The 19,444-nt window shown below is 57.3% G+C and overlaps 1 protein-coding gene across 13 annotated transcripts in view; it reads left to right on the top strand.

Moving 5' to 3' along the window:
• RAP1GAP (RAP1 GTPase activating protein) overlaps window positions 1-19,444 on the top strand; it is a 71,875-nt gene that overhangs the window by 44,347 nt on the left and 8,084 nt on the right. For 12 of the 13 annotated variants that reach the window (XR_004275861.1, XR_004275859.1, XR_004275858.1 and 9 more), the window contains 15 exons: window positions 3,830-3,865; window positions 4,772-4,819; window positions 5,881-5,919; window positions 6,356-6,541; window positions 9,707-9,810; window positions 10,090-10,168; window positions 10,565-10,618; window positions 11,659-11,742; window positions 11,941-12,041; window positions 12,176-12,305; window positions 13,536-13,691; window positions 14,171-14,242; window positions 14,852-14,938; window positions 15,421-15,558; window positions 17,615-17,746. Coding sequence is in view for 6 of the 13 variants with exons in the window: in XM_032300709.1 (XP_032156600.1) it covers window positions 3,830-3,865; window positions 4,772-4,819; window positions 5,881-5,919; window positions 6,356-6,541; window positions 9,707-9,810; window positions 10,090-10,168; window positions 10,565-10,618; window positions 11,659-11,742; window positions 11,941-12,041; window positions 12,176-12,305; window positions 13,536-13,691; window positions 14,171-14,242; window positions 14,852-14,938; window positions 15,421-15,558; window positions 17,615-17,746 (1,446 nt within the window). In the remaining 7 variants the exon portion in view is untranslated. Of the gene's footprint in view, window positions 1-1,294; window positions 1,516-3,829; window positions 3,866-4,771; window positions 4,820-5,880; window positions 5,920-6,355; window positions 6,542-9,706; window positions 9,811-10,089; window positions 10,169-10,564; window positions 10,619-11,658; window positions 11,743-11,940; window positions 12,042-12,175; window positions 12,306-13,535; window positions 13,692-14,170; window positions 14,243-14,851; window positions 14,939-15,420; window positions 15,559-17,614; window positions 17,747-19,444 lie in introns of those variants that run through there. The other variant, XR_004275856.1, reaches the window with a different exon arrangement.

Here is a 19,444-nt window from a genome sequence, read left to right as displayed (position 1 = left end):
CAGCAGGAAGGACCTACAGAAGTGCTATACACACACACACACACACACACACACACACACACACACACATATATTGTGTGTATATATATACAGAATGAATATATACACAATATATATACACAATATATATACTCTGTCTCAAAAAAAGAAAAAAAAATACACACACACACACACACATATACATATATATATATTTTTTTCTTTTTTTGAGACAGAGTCTTGCTCTGTTGCCCAGGTAGGAGTGCAGTGGCACGATCTCAGCTCACTACAACCTCTGCCTCCCAGGTTCAAGTGATCCTGCTTCCTCAGCCTCCGGAGTAGCTGGGACTACAGGCACCCGCCACCACACCCAGCTAACTTTTGTATTTTTAGTAGAAACGGGGTTTTACCATATTGGCCAGCCTGGTCTCGAGCTCCTGACCTTGTGATCTACCCACCTTGGCCTCCCATAGTGTTGGGATTAGAGGTGTAAGCCACCACGCCGGCCAGAGGCCTTATATTTTACAGATGGGGAAACTGAGGTTCAGAGAGGAGGCAGGGACTCACTCAAGGCCACTCAGTAAGTTGTAGCTAGAACCCACATGTTCCGAAATCTACCTGGGCCCTTTCCTCCATAGGATGGGCCTGGCAGCCCCTCCCCAGGTGCTATGGCCATCTCCCCCAGAATCTGAGGCAGCTAGGGCAGGAGGAAGGGACGGAGCAGGCCAGCCACTGTCGGGCCTGGGAAGCAGGGTGAAGGAGAGGAGGAGGAAAGGGAGAGACCCCAAAGAGTGGGCCCAGGCCTTTCCCTGGACTCCAGTTCTGCCTCTTCCTGGCTGTGTGGTCTCGGGCAAGCTATTTCACCTCTTGGAATCGGTTTTCTCATTTCTCAAATGGAGATGACATTTGTACCTCCTGGGCTGTGACGAGATTACGAGACATGTGAAGGGCCCAGAATTAAGCAGATGCTCAAGAAAAGCCTTCTGTCTGCAAGGTAACCCTCTCCTCTTCCTGCCCGGCTTTACGCCGCTCCCAAGAACCCCGTCCTTGATGCCCTGAGGCGGGGTACCTAGAGCCTGGGAAGATAGAGAAGGTGGGTTGGGGGCGGGCTGGGGAGAATCGAGTGGGCCCTCTGCCCCGCCCCCGGGGAGCCCGAGGCACCCAAAGCTTCCAGCGCTCGGGCCGGAGCGCGCAGGCGCAGTGTCCCGGGGCCGCAGGCCGGGCCGCCTCGGGGGGCGTGGCCTCAGCGCCCCCGCCCCGCCCCGCGCCGCCCGTACCTGGCGCCCCGCCCACCCCGGGTCGTGCGGCTGGGCGAGCCCAGCGCTGGTAGCGCCGCCGCCGGGAGCCGAGAGCCGAGAGCTTGGAGCTCGGCGCTGCGGGGCCCGGGCCGGGGCGCGCGCGGGCCGGAGCCGGCCGGGCCAGCTGAAGTACCGCCCCGGCGGGGGCCGGGCCGGGCTCGAGATGGCGCAGCCGCGGCCCCCGGCGACCCCCGGCTGTCCGCGGAGGGGCTCGCTGCCCACGGGGGCCGGCTGGCAGGTGAGGACCCAGGTGGGGCGGCATGGCGGAGGGACCCCGGGGCTGGGTCAGCCGACTGCTGGGGAGCCCGGCCGGCTTTGCCCCAGTCAGGGCGAGCGTGCGAGGCTTCGGTCATGGTGGGCATGTGAGCTTCTGGGCTGACCCCGGCCGCGGGGCGCACCCGTGACCTGAGGTCCCGGACCCTGGGACTCTTGCTTCGGCCTCCCCGGTGGCTCTGGGCTGCAGCGGCAGGGTGTGTGTGGGCGCTTGCTACCGGGACCACTTTACCCTGCCCCTGCCCCTGCCCCTGCCCCTGCCCCGTTTGGGGTGGGCTCTGAATGCTCCAGGGCCACTTTGTGGTGGTGCTGGCATGTGGGGCACCCCACATCTGGGCCCCATCTCTCAGAGCCCTCGCCATGTGTCAGAGCGTCTGCTGCTCCCTGCGAGGCTGTAGCTGTGGGTGTTGCTTGTTGCTGTGTGTACACTCTGGTGACAGGACCATGTGTCAGTGTTTATGTGACTGATTCCTAGTGCAACAAGGCGTATTAGAGTGTTCCTGGCTATGTCTGGTCACCTTGAGTGGGATGTCTTAATGGGGGACATTAATGCACCCCTCATCAACATGACTCTTGGGGACTGTGCCGAGCTGAGGTTGTGTGGCTGACCTGGGCACAGAAGCCAGAGTTGCTGTCATACAGCGTGTTGTATTGACAGGCATGTTTGTCTGCCTGGACTTCAGGTGTGTGTGGCTGTGGTTTCTGCTGTAACTGCCTGTGGAATTGTTTCTTCCAAATGCAGAGTGTTGGGTGTGACCATAGGTGACCATGGATCATCAGGGTGTCCCATGGCCTCCTGCGGTGGGTTTTACAAGGTGGATCTTGCCTCTCTGGGCAGGCCTCAGAATGCACACATTTTTCCGTGCTTGTATGTGGTGACCTTTCCCAGGGCTCTGTGTGTGTGCAGGTGAGGCTGAGTGAGCTTCAGACCATGCCCCGCATCCTGGGGGATTATCTTCCCCGGCAGTTGCTGGATACCTTCCGAGTCTCATTTACTGTTGTGGTTCTGTGACCCTGCTAGGGGAGGGAGGGCTTGGAGCCATGAGTGAGGCTGAGTCTGGGTCTCCCTGGACACACCCGCCTGCCTCTGTGGGTGCGTGTTGTCAGGCCTCTTGCTTTCTCTCACACGTGAGAGTGGTTTGTGGTGTTACTGTAGCTTTGTGTGCAGTTACTGGTGTGTAGACCCACACAGGTGTGGGTTCGCATTTGTGTGTGTGTCTCTCCTGGTATTTGGACCTGCATGTGTGTGAGTGGGTGTGCTCCTGTGTAATGTAACTCAGAACACCAATGTGTATCTTTGTGTGTTAGTGTATAGCTCGAAGAATCACTGTGCACAGTCCCCATCGTATGTGTTTGTGTGTGTTATTTTCTTGGTACATGAAACATATGCATGGTGCAGTGGGACTTTAAATATTGGTGCAGCCGTCTGTGTGTGTGAGCAGGAGGGGAGGGAGAGAGACGGAGAAAGACAGAGACAGAGAGACGTGCGTGTTTCCTGGTGCACAACTTCTTAGCACATGTGTCAGCAGGAGCAGCCTGAGTTGAGCCTTGGAGGGGCAAGGGGGAGGGTCACCATCCTGGAGGCTCTGGGGGCTTCCCAGGCCCAGCCTCCAGCTGGGCCAGCCGGCAGGGATGCCGCCTTCCAGGAAGGCTCATAGGGAGTTGGCACTGGAGAGGCCAGAGCTGCCAAGCGCAGCTGGCAGATGCCAGATTAACTCTGCGTGTGCCCTGGCTCACCTCCGGAGAGGCTGGCTCGAGCATCCGAGGGTTCAGGTGGCTCACGCACAGGTGCTGGGGTGATCAGCATCTCAGTGTCCTCTCTCCTGAAGCAGCCCCAGCTCACTCTGCTTGGAGACGAGTGGGCTGTCTGAGCAGTGGACTGTGGCCTGGTTGACTGAGCCTTGACCCCTTCCAGGAGAGGTGGGAAGAAGCACAGACCCCTCCTGGGGATCCAGGACAGGCTCATCTCTGCAGCTGGGACTTGGGGTGATCCATCTCTCCCCAAGGGTAACAGCCCTTCAGGGGATAGGACTGAGTAGGTGGGTTGCCCTGGCCTTGGGCCCTGGGCTCTGGGCTCACCTCACTTGACAGTTGGCCAGACTACATGGGTCTCCCACACAGAGCTCCCGCCACAATGCTCCCGCCACTCCTGCTTGCCGCTTAGACAGGTGCCTCGGTCGCTGGTCAGAGTTGGTGGGACCCGGAGGACTGGGGCGGGTGGAGGCTCCTCCGGGGCTTGGTGGGATCAGCTGACCTCCTCTCCCCTGTCTCTGTTGCAGAACACAGATTTATTTGAGATGATTGAAAAGATGCAGGTGAGGATGGGTCTGTGGCCTGTTCTGGGAAGCCACAGAGCTGGCTGGGCTGGGGTCAGGGGCCCTTGCTGCGTCTCCAGCCCTTCACTTCTCTGAGGACAAGCCATGCCAGCAGAAGGTGGTGGCCCCTGGTTGTCCAGGGTCCTCTGTCTGGAGGTCAGGGTAGAGGGTGGGGGCTGGTAGATCCAACCTCTCTGTGACCCCAGGGTCCATGTAGGCTCCCAGCTCCCATCCCCATGTAGAACTGCAACAGGGCTGCAGTCAGTTCATCAACCCACCCCACAGACACACTGCCCCTCACCCAATGAGAGACTTCACAGGCTTTGTGGTGGGGGGCCCAGGTGGAATGGAACTGGAGGAGGGGACAGATGCCAGGGGCCTGTCAGCCGGAGACTGTGCTGCAGGAGGGGGAGGTATTACCCCCATATCCTCCACCCCGCAGGCCCATCTGCTTTTCACATAGGTATGCACTGGGAGTGGGGCAGGAGGTACGGGAGGTGGGATGACTTGAACACCCTCTAAACTCCGATGCCTCCTGTTTCTCTTTCTGTCTTGCCTCTGCCTCTCCCTCCCCTCCTCTCCCTCACATATCTGTGTAGATAAACCCCCCTGCCAACTCACACACAGGCGTGTGCATCTCCCCTGCCCCCACTCCCAGCGGCACATGCATTCCTGCACAGAGCCCTCAGCCGTCCTCGAGGCTGCCAGGCACCAGCTCTGGTCACTACTGGGACAGCCAGCCCTTCAGAGAGGCCCAGGGCCCCCAGCCAGCTAGCACCCTGCCCTGAGAGTACCCCCACCTCTGAGGGCCGCCTCCTAGGGCTTTCCCCTTGCATGCCTTGGGGAGGGGAGGCAGCGCCTGGCAGTGGGCCTGGGAGGGTAGACCGGTGCTGCCTTCTCTTACAGGGAAGCAGGATGGATGAACAACGCTGCTCCTTCCCGCCGCCCCTCAAAGTAGGTGGGCCTGGCAGTCTGCCTCCCTGTCTAGGGGGTGGAGGGGATCCGGGAAGTGCTGCCACCACTGCTCATCAAGCAGGAATCCATCCCCTTTCAGGAAGTAGTCTTACAGTGTGCCAGGTGTGGGAGCGGGGGCACAGCCACTAGCAGGGTAGACCCAGCCCCTGCCCTCTAGGAGTTCTTGATGGGGAGAACCCCTCCCTTGCTAGATGCCTGGGGCCTCTATTCTAGCTCCTCCTTTCCACCTTCACCACTGCAGACCCCCCTGCCTCTCCGGGCATCCCCACCCCAAAGTCAAAGCCCTCCTCTCTCAAAGACAGCTGCTGCCAAATGTTTTCCCTGAAACCAGTGATGACCAGCAGTTGCAGAAGGACTCCAGCCCAGGTCCTAGGAGGCTTATGAGCTCCTGCTCTGTGAAGCTCCTGTCTGGATGGGGAAGGAGTGATGGGGAGGCAGGTCTGGGGGCCCCCCAGCCATTGGTGAGGAGACTGACTGGAGGTGGGAGACCCAGGGAGATGAAGGGGAGGCCCTTATTTTTGACCCAGTTTTCTTAGCATGTGGTTCTTGGTGACTTGGGACCCCAGAGTACCTAGAAGACCAGGCCTGGTGGAGTGGGCCCAGGGCTGCAGGGCAGGGTTAGAGGGGGGTGCATGGGCAGTAAGCCTGATACTCTCTTCGGGGCAGAGGTCCTCACACCAGCAGCATCAGTGCCACCTGGGAGCCTGTGAGAAATGGACATTCTCAGACCCCACCCAGACCACTGCATCCAAAGCTCTGGGGGTGGGGTGGAGCAACCTGTGTTTAACAAGCCCTCCAGGCAGTCCAGCGGTTCCTTCTGGGGAGGCAGTGAGCCCTCCTTTCCCCAGACAAGGAGAGCCCTAGAAGATGCCAGTGCTCAGCACGCTAAGCCTGCCTCAGCCCCTGCCCATCTGTAAGAGGTGATGAGTCCAGGGCCCTACCCACACTCCCAGCCCTGAGGCTGGCCAAGCAGAGGTGAGCTCTGGGGAGGCTGGAGGGCAGATCGATGCAAAGACCCTTGGCCTGCTTGTGTTTTGCAGACAGAAGAGGACTACATTCCCTACCCGAGTGTGCATGAGGTACTCGGCTAGATCCCCGAGCTCATCCTTACCCAGGAGGCACTCACACAGGGCTTCTGGACACCAGGTCTACCTCCTCAGGAGCCTGACCCACAGACCTTGCTGTCGGCTGGAGATCTGGTTTCCAGGTCCAAGGTTTCAGAGCCCATTTGAACCCTTGGGCCTTCTGAGCCAAATGTTCCAGCTTCTTAGGCCAAGGTCATGCTCTGGCTCTACCTGCCCCCAAATCCCACCTTGGAGACTTGGGTCTTGGCACTGTCTGGGTCTGGCTGAGGGAAAGGACTGGAGCAGAGCCCTGAAGCCCACATAGGCTCTGGCCCATCCCCTCCCACCCCTTAGCCACGACAGAAGTGGCTCCAGATCTGAGTTGGGAGGGTGTCCTGGGGCCCCCAGTGGGATACAGTCTGGGGTGGCTCTCAGTTGAGTCCCTCTTCAGGTCTTGGGGCGAGAAGGGCCCTTCCCCCTCATCCTGCTGCCCCAGTTTGGGGGCTACTGGATTGAAGGCACCAACCACGAAATCACCAGCATCCCTGAGACGGAGCCGCTGCAGTCGCCCACGACCAAGATGAAGCTCGAGTGCAACCCCACAGCCCGCATCTACCGGAAGCACTTTCTCGGCAAGGTGGGTGGCTGGCTGGTGCAGCGGGACTGGCTGGGTGGGTCACAGTTCAGCCCCATTCAAGGCTGGGCCTGGGAGGGAGCAGAACCCATGGGCCAGGACTGGGTGACAGCCCCAGAGCCCCGAGTGAACGTGCTCCCACCATGCACACCCCACTCCCCCAGGGAGCACGCATGGTGGAGTCACTTTTCACCCAAGAAACGTTGATTGCAAAGGCAGCAGTATGGCACAGTGGTTCACAGTAGACTCTACCAGGGCTTGAATCCTGGCTCTGCCACCCACTACCCAGGACATCAGGCAAATCGCTTAACTTCTCTGTGCCTCAGTTTCCTAATCTGTGAAAATGGTGGTTGGTGGTAATGATACCCACCTTGTGAGGTTGCAGTGAGCTGATATCTGTAAGGTCTTTACAGTGGCATCTGGGACAAAGGAAGCGCTCAGTCAGGGGTAGCAAATAATGAGCACCAGCTCTGTGCCTGGCACCTGTTCTATGCACCAGGTATACAGCAGCCAGCACAATAGACCCAGGGCCTCCTTTCAGGCAGCTTGGAGTTAGGGGAACAGTAACGTCGTGGATTGATGCACCCCTGCCCCACCAGCAGCACAGAGCAGGGACCCTGCCCAGCAACAACTTGTCTGAGTGTTGTGGGAGCCCAAGGGGAGGTCCCATGCCAGGAACGTGTGTCAGGTCGCATGCCGGGTGCCGTCTCAGCACACAGCCACAACTGGGAAGTGTGTCATGGGCTCTGGAGCCTCGCGGCATGTGTGGGAATCTTGGCTCTTCTATTAACTGACAGTGTGACCTTGGGCAAGTTATTTAACTTCCTCATCTGTGAAAACAGGGATAATAAAAGTACACGCGAAGCTTCTAGAACCACACCTGGCACTTGGTAAATACTCAGTTAACATTAGCTGTTTTCACATCTTCATAATGACTTGGTGATATCAGGATTATTCTGTTTTTACAGAAGAGGAAACTGAAGCTCAGATAGGTAATGATTTAGTCAAGGTCGTGCAATTACTGAGCCTGGAATTGAACCAGCTTTGGCTGACCTTCCATTAAGATGCACAGGAGAGGTCATGCTCCTAGCCACTGTGCGAGTATGTGTGTGTGTGTGTGTGTGCGCGCGCGCGTGTGTTGGGAAGAGGGGATGACTCCTTGGGGATTGGGAAGCTGTGTGACCTCAGTCTGGGCCTGGGCATTGGCCTGACTCTGGGAGACACTGGTGCTAACCAGTGGAGTTAGGAGAGTATCCATTGTGACTGGGACTTAACCAGCGAGCCCAGGTTCGGGAGCCTTTGCCTAGGAACAAACCCAGAAGCCAGCATGGAATTCCACTTCCCAGCTGAGCCCTAGAGGTGGAGAGAGACCTGCATCCTAGGCACCTGCTGGCCAGAGGCTCCCAGCTGGATCTGGCAGGTGGTGGGATCTGAGGATACCATGTATGCCAAGCACATGGCTGGCACTCAGAAAAGTTGGTTGAAAGAGTAACAAGTGACAGATGAAGGTAGTGGACCTTGAGTGCAGTAGAATCTGAAGAGGTGCAGGCTGGAGGGTCAGAAGAGGCAGCCAGGTGCCATGGCTTATACCTATAATTCCAGCCCTTTGGGAGGCCAAGGCAGGTGCATCACCTGAGGTCAGGAGTTCAAGACCAGCTTGGGCAACATGGCAAAACCCCATCTCTACTAAAAATACAAAAATTAGCCAGGTGTGGTGGTGGGTGCCTGTAATCCCAGCTATTTTGGAGGCTGAGGGAGGAGAATCGCTTGAACCTAGGAGGCAGAGGTTGCAGTGAGCCGAGATGGCACCACTGCACTCCAACCTGGGCGACAGAGTGAGACTCCATCTCAAAAAAAAAGAGGAGGCCTCATGTCCAGGATCAGATTAGCAGTACTGAGGGGAGCAGCCCCAGGGCTGGCAGAGAGGCAGGGCCGCTTCCTGACTCTAGGGGTAAGGGAGAAGCAGCCAGGTGCTCAGGCGCTGGACCCTATCCTGGCAGAGGGGGAGATTAGGGTGACTTTGGGCATTGACTTCCGGGGACCCTGAGCCCACTGTCCCACTGTGTCCCTGGAGCTCCTCTGGGCTTGGAGGTGTCCAGGGAAACTCCCCACTCCCTGGGCTTCCCTGCCAAGTGACTCCTTATCAAGTGCCTGCCACTCCCTCTCTGCTGGATGATGTCAAGCATTTGGGGGTCTCTGACACTCTGCCCAGGCAGGGCTGGGGGGACTCTGTGCCAGGTCCATTGAGAATGCCCCTGAGCTTCGGATTCGTGGGGCATATCCACTGGCCCCTGCCTCTATCTGCCCCTGGCCTCTGAGTGCAGGTGTTCATGTTTGAACAGGATTTACATCTAGGATGATTCCTGGGGCAGGTGTGGCCAGCCAGCTCCACTCCTAAGGCTTGGGCAAGGGCTGGGGCTGGGGTTGGCAGGGGGAGCCCAGGGCTAGGCTGGGTGGTGTCTCCCTGAACTCCCAGCCCTCGGCTTTGGAACTTCCCCACCCAAGGTGCCAGCCCCGGGCTTCTCTCTGGGGGTGCCTTCCCTGCCGCAGCCACCCCTGATACCCTCCAGAGTGTGTCTTTCCAACGCTGTGCCCTCTTCTCCAGGTGAGACAGGAGGGTGGAAACCTGCTTGGCCAGCTGCCCTGTGTGTTATGGGATGTTTCGCTTCCTGTTTCTCACGGGACCTGGCTTCAGGGACCACAGAGTCACAGGTTGGGCAATCAGCTTTTGCTTATTGAGCACCTGCTGGGTGCTCAGCCCTGAGAAGGGCCAGGGCTGAAGACAGGCATGCAGGTCTGAATGTGGTCCTGACTCAGTGAGCACCCAGAGACCCGGTGTTACCACCCACCTTCACTGAACACCAAGGCTGAGCCAGGCACTTCATCCCTTTCTGTCCTGGCCACCACCAAATAACTGGGTTCCCTCCCATTTGGCAGACTAGGAAAGCGAGGCACAGAGAGGCCAAGTGACCTTCTCAGGCTGCCCAGCTGGTCAGTGGCAGAATGGGGCTTTGAGTGCAGGTCTGTCTGATGTGGGGTCTGCTATCAGCCGTGACACCTGCTGTGGGCAAAGGACCCCCATCTGGGAGTGGGCTGGCTTTCTGGCCTGGTTTCTGGAAGCCCCTGCTCAGCCTCACCCGCTCCCCTGGCCCCCACCTCCCACCGCAGGAGCATTTCAATTACTACTCACTGGACACTGCCCTCGGCCACCTTGTCTTCTCACTCAAGTACGATGTCATCGGGGACCAAGAGCACCTGCGGCTGCTGCTCAGGTGAGGGTGGTGGGGGAGTCCCGAGACGGCAGGAAGGGCTGAGGCCTTAGAATCTGAGAGCCCGTCTCATTTGACCCACTGTCTTCATCAAGGCCCAGAGAGGGGCAGGGATTTGCCTGAGGTTACACAGCAAGTTAGTGCCCGAGCCACCCTGGCACCCGTCGTCACCTCTGGTCCTCGCTATGGTCCACCCCTTTGTGGCCTTACTTTGCCAGGCGTGGGGTTCCCATTTTCCTGTCCCGCTGCCCAGGCCTTCACCATGTGACTTTTTCTTCCCAGGACCAAGTGCCGGACATACCATGATGTCATCCCCATCTCCTGCCTCACCGAATTCCCTAATGTTGTCCAGATGGCAAAGGTGAGGCCCCCGCTCCCCTGAGCTTCCCGGTCAGCCCCTGCTCAGCACTTGCTGGGCTTCAGCTCTGCCTCGGCATACCCCTCCGGCTGCAGGCCCCAGCCCTGGGCTGCCGCCCTATCCTGAGGCCCCGTCTCTCGAGTGTTCCCACCATGCCTCGGGTTGCCACGTGTTCTCCTGCACCCGCATCCCCTGCCTGTGTGCTTTTGGTTTTCTCTCTAGCACCCTCAGGTCTCAGGAGACCTCCATTCCCTGAGCAGCAGTGACCTCGGAGTCCTGCTTCAGCCTTGGCCAGCCCCAACATGACTTCTTCTCAGACCTTGGCCAGGGAGGTCCAGGCACGCCGTCCTCTCCTCCCTGGCCCCACACCTCACACCCCTCCCTTATCTCCTCCTGCAGCTGGTGTGTGAAGATGTCAACGTGGATCGATTCTATCCTGTGCTCTACCCCAAGGTACGGCTGGATCTGGGCACAGCTCACTGAGGGTGGATGAGTGACTAGAGGACTGAGTGTTTATTAAGCACCTTCTGTGTGCCAGTACTGTCCCCAGGTTCTGTCACTTAATCTTCACAGTAACCCTGTGAAGTTCACAATATGCAGAAGAGGAGCCACAGAAAGGGTCTGTGCCTTACCCAAGGGTGCACAGCAGATCAGGAGGGCCTGCGTTTAAGCCTAGGTTTGTCTGCCTTCGAGACCGGCCTGTGATGTTTGGGGACCCTCCTGAGAGCAATCTGTGCTGCAGTCCTCCCCTGGGACCGGTGTCTTTTCGACTGGCCTTGCCTTCGTATCCCAGAGGAGACCTGCAGAGAGAGAATAGCCCCGGCGCCTTCTGCCTGGGGGCTGGGAGCTGGGTTCCAGGCACTGGGACAGTGTGGGGATCGGGCAGGAGCTTCTGCCTTGGATGAGCCGGGGTGCGTCCTGGAAGAGGACAGGCAGGTAAACCCTTGTACCCCTGCCTGAATCCTGGAGCAGTGTGAGGTCTCTAAAGTATGAGATGTGGTCCAGGAAAGGTATCCTGAAGGGGCTTCAGAAATCAGGGCCCACCTCCTGCTTATGGGAGAGGAAACTGAGGCCTAAGGTGAGGAGGAGAACTTGCTTAGTGCCGACAGCAAATTGGCGGGACGTAGCCTGTTCTGGAAAGATGATGTGGGTTTACAGAGGAGCAAAGGACTGTGTTGGGAGTTAGAGTGCACTGAGGGCGGGCTTGGCCATGGCAGGACCGGGGCTCACGGCAAAACTCAGGAGCCATCAGCTTAAGCTTTGGAATCCAGCAGACCTGGGGTCAAATCCCAAGCCTACACGCGCTCGCAAGCCGTTGACCCTAGGAGAGTCACTTAAGCTCTCCGAACCCAAGGCTCAGAGGGGACGGCTGGAATGAGAATTACATGATGTAATGTGTGTAGAGCGCCTGGCTCAGTGCTTGGCACGGGGGAAGGGCGTGCAGAACGGCAGCTTGCACACACAGTCTCTTCACCCGGCGTCCTCTCCCGCAGGCTTCCCGGCTCATCGTCACCTTTGACGAGCACGTCATCAGCAATAACTTCAAGTTTGGCGTCATTTATCAGAAGCTTGGGCAGGTGTGCTAACCTCCTGCCTCCCCTCCCCACCCGCTCCCGTATCTCAGACCTTTTCCAGGGGAGCACATCGTCCAAGGGACTCAGGAGCCCAGGGTCTGCCAGAGGTCCTCCCTCCTGCCCTCTCTGGGTCTGAGTAGGGACAGGGGGCAGGGGCTTCTCAGGAACTCCACCTCCATGACCCTGGCCGCTCATCCCCAGACCTCTGAGGAAGAACTCTTCAGCACCAATGAGGAGAGCCCCGCCTTCGTGGAGTTCCTTGAATTTCTTGGCCAGAAGGTCAAACTGCAGGACTTTAAGGGGTGAGTATTAGGGTGGACTGAGCAGAGTGTAATCTGACCTGTGCTCCTGTGCAGGGAGGGAGCCCCTGTCCTGGCCCCGTGGAGGCCTGGCCGGGGCTGGAGACTGAGCCGTGGCCTGGGGGGCCCGGGGGCAGGTTCCGAGGAGGCCTGGACGTGACCCACGGGCAGACGGGGACCGAATCTGTGTACTGCAACTTCCGCAACAAGGAGATCATGTTTCACGTGTCCACCAAGCTGCCCTACACAGAAGGGGACGCCCAGCAGGTAGCCTGGGCACCCCCACCTGCTTCCCACCTTCCACCTGTCCTCCCTCTCTACCTGTCCATTCAGCCTCCATCACACCAGGCCCAGCACTGGGCTCTGGGACACAGAGATGGAAATGATTCAGTCCCCCGACTTGTGTGGGACACAGAGATGGAAATGATTCAGTCCCCCGACTTGTGGGCTCTAGTTGGGTCAGGGGAGACAGGCTGCTTCAATGCTGGGAAAGCCTTGGTTTCTAAGTCAGAATGGCACCTACCTCCTAGGTGAGCATAAATGCGTGGGTGCATAGGGACAGTAGAACAGTGCCTGGTACATTGCAAGAGCTCCGCAGATCTGAACTGGTGTTTTATGGGGAGTGGAGAGCCTCATTGGGTCATGTGGGGACACTTAGTCTTGGGAGAAGTGGGAATCAGGAAAAGCTTTTAAGAGAAAGTGACTTTTAGGCTGTGAAGGAGCTGGAAGAAGGAAGGGAGATGTTCCAGGTGGAGAGAACAGCTTCTGCAAAGGCCTGGAGTCGAGGAAGAGCAGGGCATGTTCTGGGAACTGAACTCAGAAGTTTGTCCCCCCGTCCTGAGCCTCCTACAGGGCTCTCTGCCTGACCTCAGGTCCCAGCCCAGGGGATAAAAGGGTAATGTGAGAAAAATGGAAATAGTTATTCCTTATTCGTAGTGTCTTTTCACTTTCTTTTACTAAGGGCCTGTGTTCATTTTAGCAACATGAATATATACCACATAGTGCTTGTTTTTTCAATCGGGGGCCATGTTTGGGGCATGGAGATAGGAGAAGGGCTGATAGGTAAGGTCTGGGGGCCAAGAGACCTGGGCTCTAGTCATTTATCAGAAGCTCATTACAGCACCTGGCAAGTCACTTCTCTCTAGGCCTTGGTTTCATTATCTGTCACAGCACTCCAAGAAAACTGAAATCGTTTTCCCTGTAATTTCAATAGATGTCCAGGGACAAGTGGTTTTTGATTACATGGATGGATTGGGTTGTGGTGAGGTCTGGGATATTAGTGTACCCTCGTCACCTGAATAGTGTACATGGTTCCAAACAGCCCATTTTTCAACGAAAGTAATTTTCAGACAGGTTTTTTGCTACATTATTTTGGGGAAAGTAAATCCTTAGAAGTGCCCTCTGCCTACCCCAAACCCTCCTAGACCCCTGTGGGCACCCCCTCCCCAGCGGGCCCCTCTCTGGCCAGACAGTGAAAGGCCGTGGCCTTGTGCTCAGTTGCAGCGGAAGCGGCACATTGGCAATGACATCGTGGCTGTGGTCTTCCAGGATGAGAACACGCCTTTCGTGCCTGACATGATTGCATCCAACTTCCTGCATGCCTATGTGGTGGTGCAGGCTGAGGGTGGGGGCCCTGATGGCCCCCTCTACAAGGTGGGTCCTCCTGGAGCCTCCCAGGGGCATCAGCAAGGGCCCTGGCTGCAGCTCTGCCCTCCCTGGGATGCCCTTCTGAGCCTTACCTTTTCCGGCTGTAACAGGGGGGAGGGACTGTGGAAGGTTCCGATGGTGCCCTGTTCATACCATGCCCTCTCTCTTACCCAAAGCTCACCCCCTCAGAGAGGTCAGTTTCCCTTCTCCACCTCCTGGCCTGGTATCACTGTCCTCTACCTCCCGTAGCCTCCTCTGCCTTCACCATCCCCAATGATTCCTGGGTCCCCACCCCTCCCTACCAGTAAAATTCAAGGCAAAACTTAGAGGGGCAGAAATCCTTGGAAGAAAGATTCATCCAGCACCCAATCACTGAGCCTCCCCAGCCAAGGGGCAGGCCAGGGAGGCAAAGTAGGGGTTTCTGGCTGGGGTACGGCAGAGCAGACCCCAGACTCCACAGAACAGACACCTGCCCTCCCTTCCAGGTCTCTGTCACTGCAAGAGATGATGTGCCCTTCTTCGGACCCCCACTCCCGGACCCCGCTGTGTTCAGGAAGGTGAGGGGCAGCCCCTCAGTCATGGACAGAGTGACAAAAAATGGGTGGGGGCCTTATGAGGTCCCAAAGCCGCATTTTGTGCCAGGGCAGCTGGGCTCCCCTAACTGTGCAACGGGGGCCTGGCTTTTTCGTTCATCTTGAAAACACTTTTTTTTTTCTTTCACAAGGCCAGAGAATAAACTACACGATTGTTTTACACTTTCCATAGTAGACTGGCCTTTCCTCATTTCTGTTCTCTTTCTGACAGTTCCAGTTTTCTTTCTTGTAAAATGTTTGCGGAGGGGTACACTTCAAGCCTGGGCTTCAGCTCTGTACATAGAGTGTTCTGCTACCCTAGTCTGAGCCCGTAGGGGACCCCAACCCAGACCTAACATCTGTGGTGTTTGTTCTCTGAGGGGGTGGGCAGCCATGAAGGGCACTGGGGTACCTTGAAGGTACTTGGGGAGCTGAGCCCAGGGAGATGCCCTTTTGGGAGTGAAGAGGGTAACCCCAGGTCCTAGCAGAGCATGGTTCAGGAGCTGCAGCCTCTGCCTTATTGGGGTTCAGTCTCTTATTTCTGTGTTTCTCTGATCCTTCCTTTCTCATCTCCTCCACACTGGGGGTTTCCAGGGGCCTGAGTTCCAGGAATTTTTGCTGACAAAGCTGATCAATGCTGAATATGCCTGCTACAAGGCAGAGAAGTTTGCCAAACTGGAGGTGAGGATGGGCCATGAGGGCTGGGTCACGCTCTCTCACCTTCCAACCTAGAATTTCAGCCCTGTCTCTGGGAAGGGAAAAGCCATGTTCAGACCTTGGCCTTAGAGGGGACACCTGAGGCAGGATGGATTGATAGTTGAGTAGGAGGTCAGAGGAGAGAAAGCAGGAGGGATAGTGGGGAGTGCCCAGGAGGTGCTGGGAGGCAGGCAGGCTGACAGGGACACCTTGGGTCTGGGTTGGGGGTGGACCTGGGGAGTGGGGACATGCAGCCAGATCCCGAAGGGGCTATGAGGGGCCCTTCATATGAGGGTCCCTGGGGGCTGCTTGAGCTGCGGAGTAAGTGGCCTGGGAACGGTGCACTCCCCACTCCCCACTCCCCACTCAGAAGGTGGTCCATGCCTCAGAAGGTGGCCGGGATTTGAACTGTGGGCTGAGGGGCTGATCCCTGGGGTCCCTCCTGACGGCCCGGGCCTGACCCACAGGAGCGGACGCGGGCCGCCCTCCTGGAGACGCTCTATGAGGAACTGCACATCCACAGCCAGTCCATGATGGGCTTGGGCGGCGACGAGGACAAGATGGAGAATGGCAGTGGGGGTGGCGGCTTCTTTGAGTCTTTCAAGGTGAAGGGCCCAAGGTCTAACTGGCCGGGGAGCAGGGACGCGGCCAGGGCGGGATTCCAGGCCGAGGCTGACAGACTGATGGACACGGCGTGGGGGTAGAGTCTGGCAGAGGGGGTGCGGTTGAGGGAGTGGAGTCCCGGATTGGGGGATTGACACAGCTTGGGGAGTGTGGCTAGAGGTGTTTCGCATTGGGGGTGGAGTCTGCTAGGGGGCGTGGCTGGGGTGAAGTCCCGGACTGGGGCTGATTGACATGGGCTGGAGTTGTGACTAGAGGCTGCTCGCATTGTGGGTGGAGCCTGGGCGGGGACGTGGCTGGGGGTGGAGTCAGGGGCCGGAGCCGATGGACACAGCGTGGGCATGTGGCTACAGGAGGCTCTAGTCTGGGACGAGGGCAGGGCTCGAGGTGGACTTGGGCTTTAGGATGGGCTTACAAAAGGGACATAGTCTGCCTTGTGTGGAGTTTGAGGGAGCAGCGTGTAAGGTGGGGCCCTGGCTTGGGGAGGAGTAACTATTGGAGGTGGGGCCTAGGTGGGGAATTCCCCTGAGAATCCTGCTAAAGGTTGGGGCCTTCTGGGAGACAGTGAGGGCTGCTGGTACAAAGGCTGCCATGCCAGGTCAGCAAGCAGAGAAGAGAAGAGAGGAAGAGGCTCTGTCTTGACTGCAGGAAAGAAATAGAGGTCTCAGAAGGGTTATATGAACCATGATCATTGCAGAGGGACCTGGTCTGCGTGACCTACCCTGCCTGGCCCTGGTTTAGCTTAGCATTAAGAGCGCGGACATTTCAAATCCCATCTCTGCTGCTTGCCAGCTTGGGCATTCTGTGAGCCTCAGTTTCTTTATCTGTTGAGTAGGGTAATGGCAACTTACCTCATACAGTTATTGTTATCTGTAAAACAATTATGTTCGTGCAACGTAAGTTTAAAAGCAAAATGCAAAACCTTGCCTGTCTGCCTCAGCAACTGTCGTCTGAAGTGAGAAGTGTGGGGAATGGAGTAGTTCCTTTTCTCCCTTGGACAGGGTCTAGACTCGCCCAGGCTGCAGGGCCGAGGTAGTGGCCTCTTTGCCACTGTCTCCTCCATCCACAGGAGGAAAACTACCCATCCTCCAGGTGCCCAGCCGGCTGGTCAGACCTCACCCTCAACCCAGGGCAGGCCACACAGCTGGAGCTATGGATTGGAATAAAGAAGTAGCCCAGCCGCCCAGGCCTGCCCAGGAACTGAGGTGAACAGACCATCTTTGAGAAAGAGGCTTGGAGGTAGCCCTGCCTCTGCCCATGGAGACAGGACAGGTGGGGTGAACATGGACCTGGGGTGTCTCCTTTGAGGAGGGCTCTGATCCCGCATCTGGTAGGTGCTGGATGGAGGACCTAGATTAGGTCTAAGAATTTCTCAGAAGCAACAGAGTCCAGAGTTGAGGGCATGGGACCTGGCATGCTGGGCTCACCTCTGCCTCAGTTCCATTGTGTGTGAAATGAGCATGATTGCTAGTCCTCATCTTGTGGGGAGATCTAGTGACTGTGTGATTGTAAAGTGCTGGTCCCATAACAAGCATATATATAGATTGGTCTGAAAAAAACAAGGAAGGAAGGTGGGTGGGGAGAAAGGAAAGAAGTCAGGAGAGCTCTAAGAGGCCCTAACAGGAATGAAACTCAGGTGTCGAGAGGGCTCTCCATGTACACTTTTGGCCATGATCCAGTATCTTCTGCAGTCCTTACGGCAGCCACACAAGGACACTCAGTGCAGAGCAGCCTGTGGGTCCCAGACACTGAGAGGAGTGAAGTGGTGTCCCCAAGGCCACCCAGCAAGTTGGTGGCAGAGCCAAGACCTCAGCTACCCTTAGGCCCCATCTGGACCTGCTTCCTGTATGATGCACAGGGAAATTGAGGCCTGGCCCCACCTCTCTCTGCTGCCTTGCTCTCCACTTACCCAGGGGAAGGGATTTCCTGGGGTCACCCAGAGTGAGAGGGACCAGATTGCTGGGGAGGGACCAGATGCTTGGGCTCCTGGGTTTCCTCAAGGGGATGGTCCTTAGGAATCCTGTGCCACCCCCTTCACAGCGGGTCATCCGGAGCCGCAGCCAGTCCATGGATGCCATGGGGCTGAGCAACAAGAAGCCCAACACCGTGTCCACCAGCCACAGTGGGAGCTTCGCACCCAACAACCCCGACCTGGCCAAGGCGGCTGGAATAGTGAGTGCCCTCCCCCTCCCTGGGCCCCTGTCCCTCCTTGGGGTGGGCCCTCAGCTCTCCTCTGCCTCCTGAGGCCTGGCCCCACCTTTCTCTGTAGCCCTGCTGTCCATGCACCCGTCCTAGGCTCTGGATTTGGTCTAGCCGCTGCTTTCCATGGGAGGGGGGAAGTGCCCAGGCCAGGACGCTGCTGTGCTGACAGCTTGCAACCTGCAGCCCCCTCCCAAGCTCCTTGGCCCTCCCCTCCTCCTGGCCCCTTATACACTATGTGACTTTCCACAGGTCAGCCCTGGGGCAGCCTCTGTGTCTCATTCCTTATTGAATATCTACTATCTGTTTGCTGGGGTCTGGGCTGCTGTGTGGGCACCTACTGTCAAGCCTTGAGTTTCCAGGAGCACCTACTGTGTGTCAGGCTGTGGACACCCACTGTGTGTCAGGCCATGGGCTGCTGTGTGGACATGTACTCTGTGAGCATCTACTGTGGGCCTGGCCCTGAGTACCTGTGAGCACCCAGTGTGTGTCAGGTCCTGGGCTGCTGTGTGAGCATCAACTCTGTGAGCGCCTACTGTGTGCACAGCCCTGGGCTGCTGTGTGAGAACCTACTGTGTTTCAGAAAATAGACTGCTGTATGAGCACATTATGTGTGCTAAGCCCTAGATGTCGGTGAACACCTACTGTGTGTCAGGAAGTGAGCTGTTGTGTGGGCACTTTCTCTGTGAGCACCTCCTACTGTGTGTCTGCAGCAGCCAGGGCCTCTGTGGTGTGGCTACTTATTGTGTGTCGGGAATCTGGCTTCTGTGTGAACATCTCCAGAGGGAGCACCTCCTGTGTGATCACTGGCTGTTGGCCAGGTTCTGGGACTCTGCTGCTCACACTCGGGAGTGCTGGGCACATGGATGAAAATGGTTTATGACTGTGAGCCTCACTGCTATCCACTGCCTAGTGGCCACCCCAGGACACTGCACCCACTGCTATGCTCCCCACCCATCCATCCACCGATCCACCCACCCACCCATCCACCCGTCCATCCATCCATCATCTATCCATCATCCATCATCCATCCACCCATCCATCATCTATCCATCCATCATCCATCCACCCATCCATCCATCATCCATCCATCATCCATCCACCCTTCCATCCATCATCCATCATCCATCCATCCAGCCAGCCATCCACCCATCCATCCATCCATCATCCATCTATCAATCCATCCATCATCCATCCATCATCCACCCAGCCAGTCATCACCCATCCATCCATCATCCATCCATGCATCCATTCATCATCCATCATCTATCCACCCATCCATCATCCATCCACCCATCATCCATTATCCATCCAGCCAGCCATCACCCATCCATCCATCCATCCATCCATGCATCCATTCATCATCCATCATCTATCCACCCATCCATCATCCATCCACCCATCATCCATCATCCATCCACCCATCCATCATCCATCCACCCATCATCCATCATCCATCCACCCATCCATCATCCATCCAACCATCATCCATCATCCATCCACCCATCCATCATCCATCCATCCATCCATCCATCCTTTATTGACTGTCTACTGCATGCCAAGCCCTGCGCTCAGTGCTGTGAAGCTATGTCGTGTGGCAGGCGGGATTCCCCCCACCTCTGCTGTCCAGCAGTCACCAAACCCACTGTCATTCGAGGAGCGGGCCCAACC

This window comes from Sapajus apella, unplaced genomic scaffold (assembly GCF_009761245.1).
Source record: "Sapajus apella isolate SASKATOON/1434 unplaced genomic scaffold, GSC_monkey_1.0 scaffold43, whole genome shotgun sequence".
Lineage (NCBI taxonomy): Eukaryota > Metazoa > Chordata > Mammalia > Primates > Cebidae > Sapajus > Sapajus apella.
The sequence above is the reverse complement of the archived record's forward strand: the minus strand, read 5'-3'. Positions and strand labels throughout refer to the sequence as shown.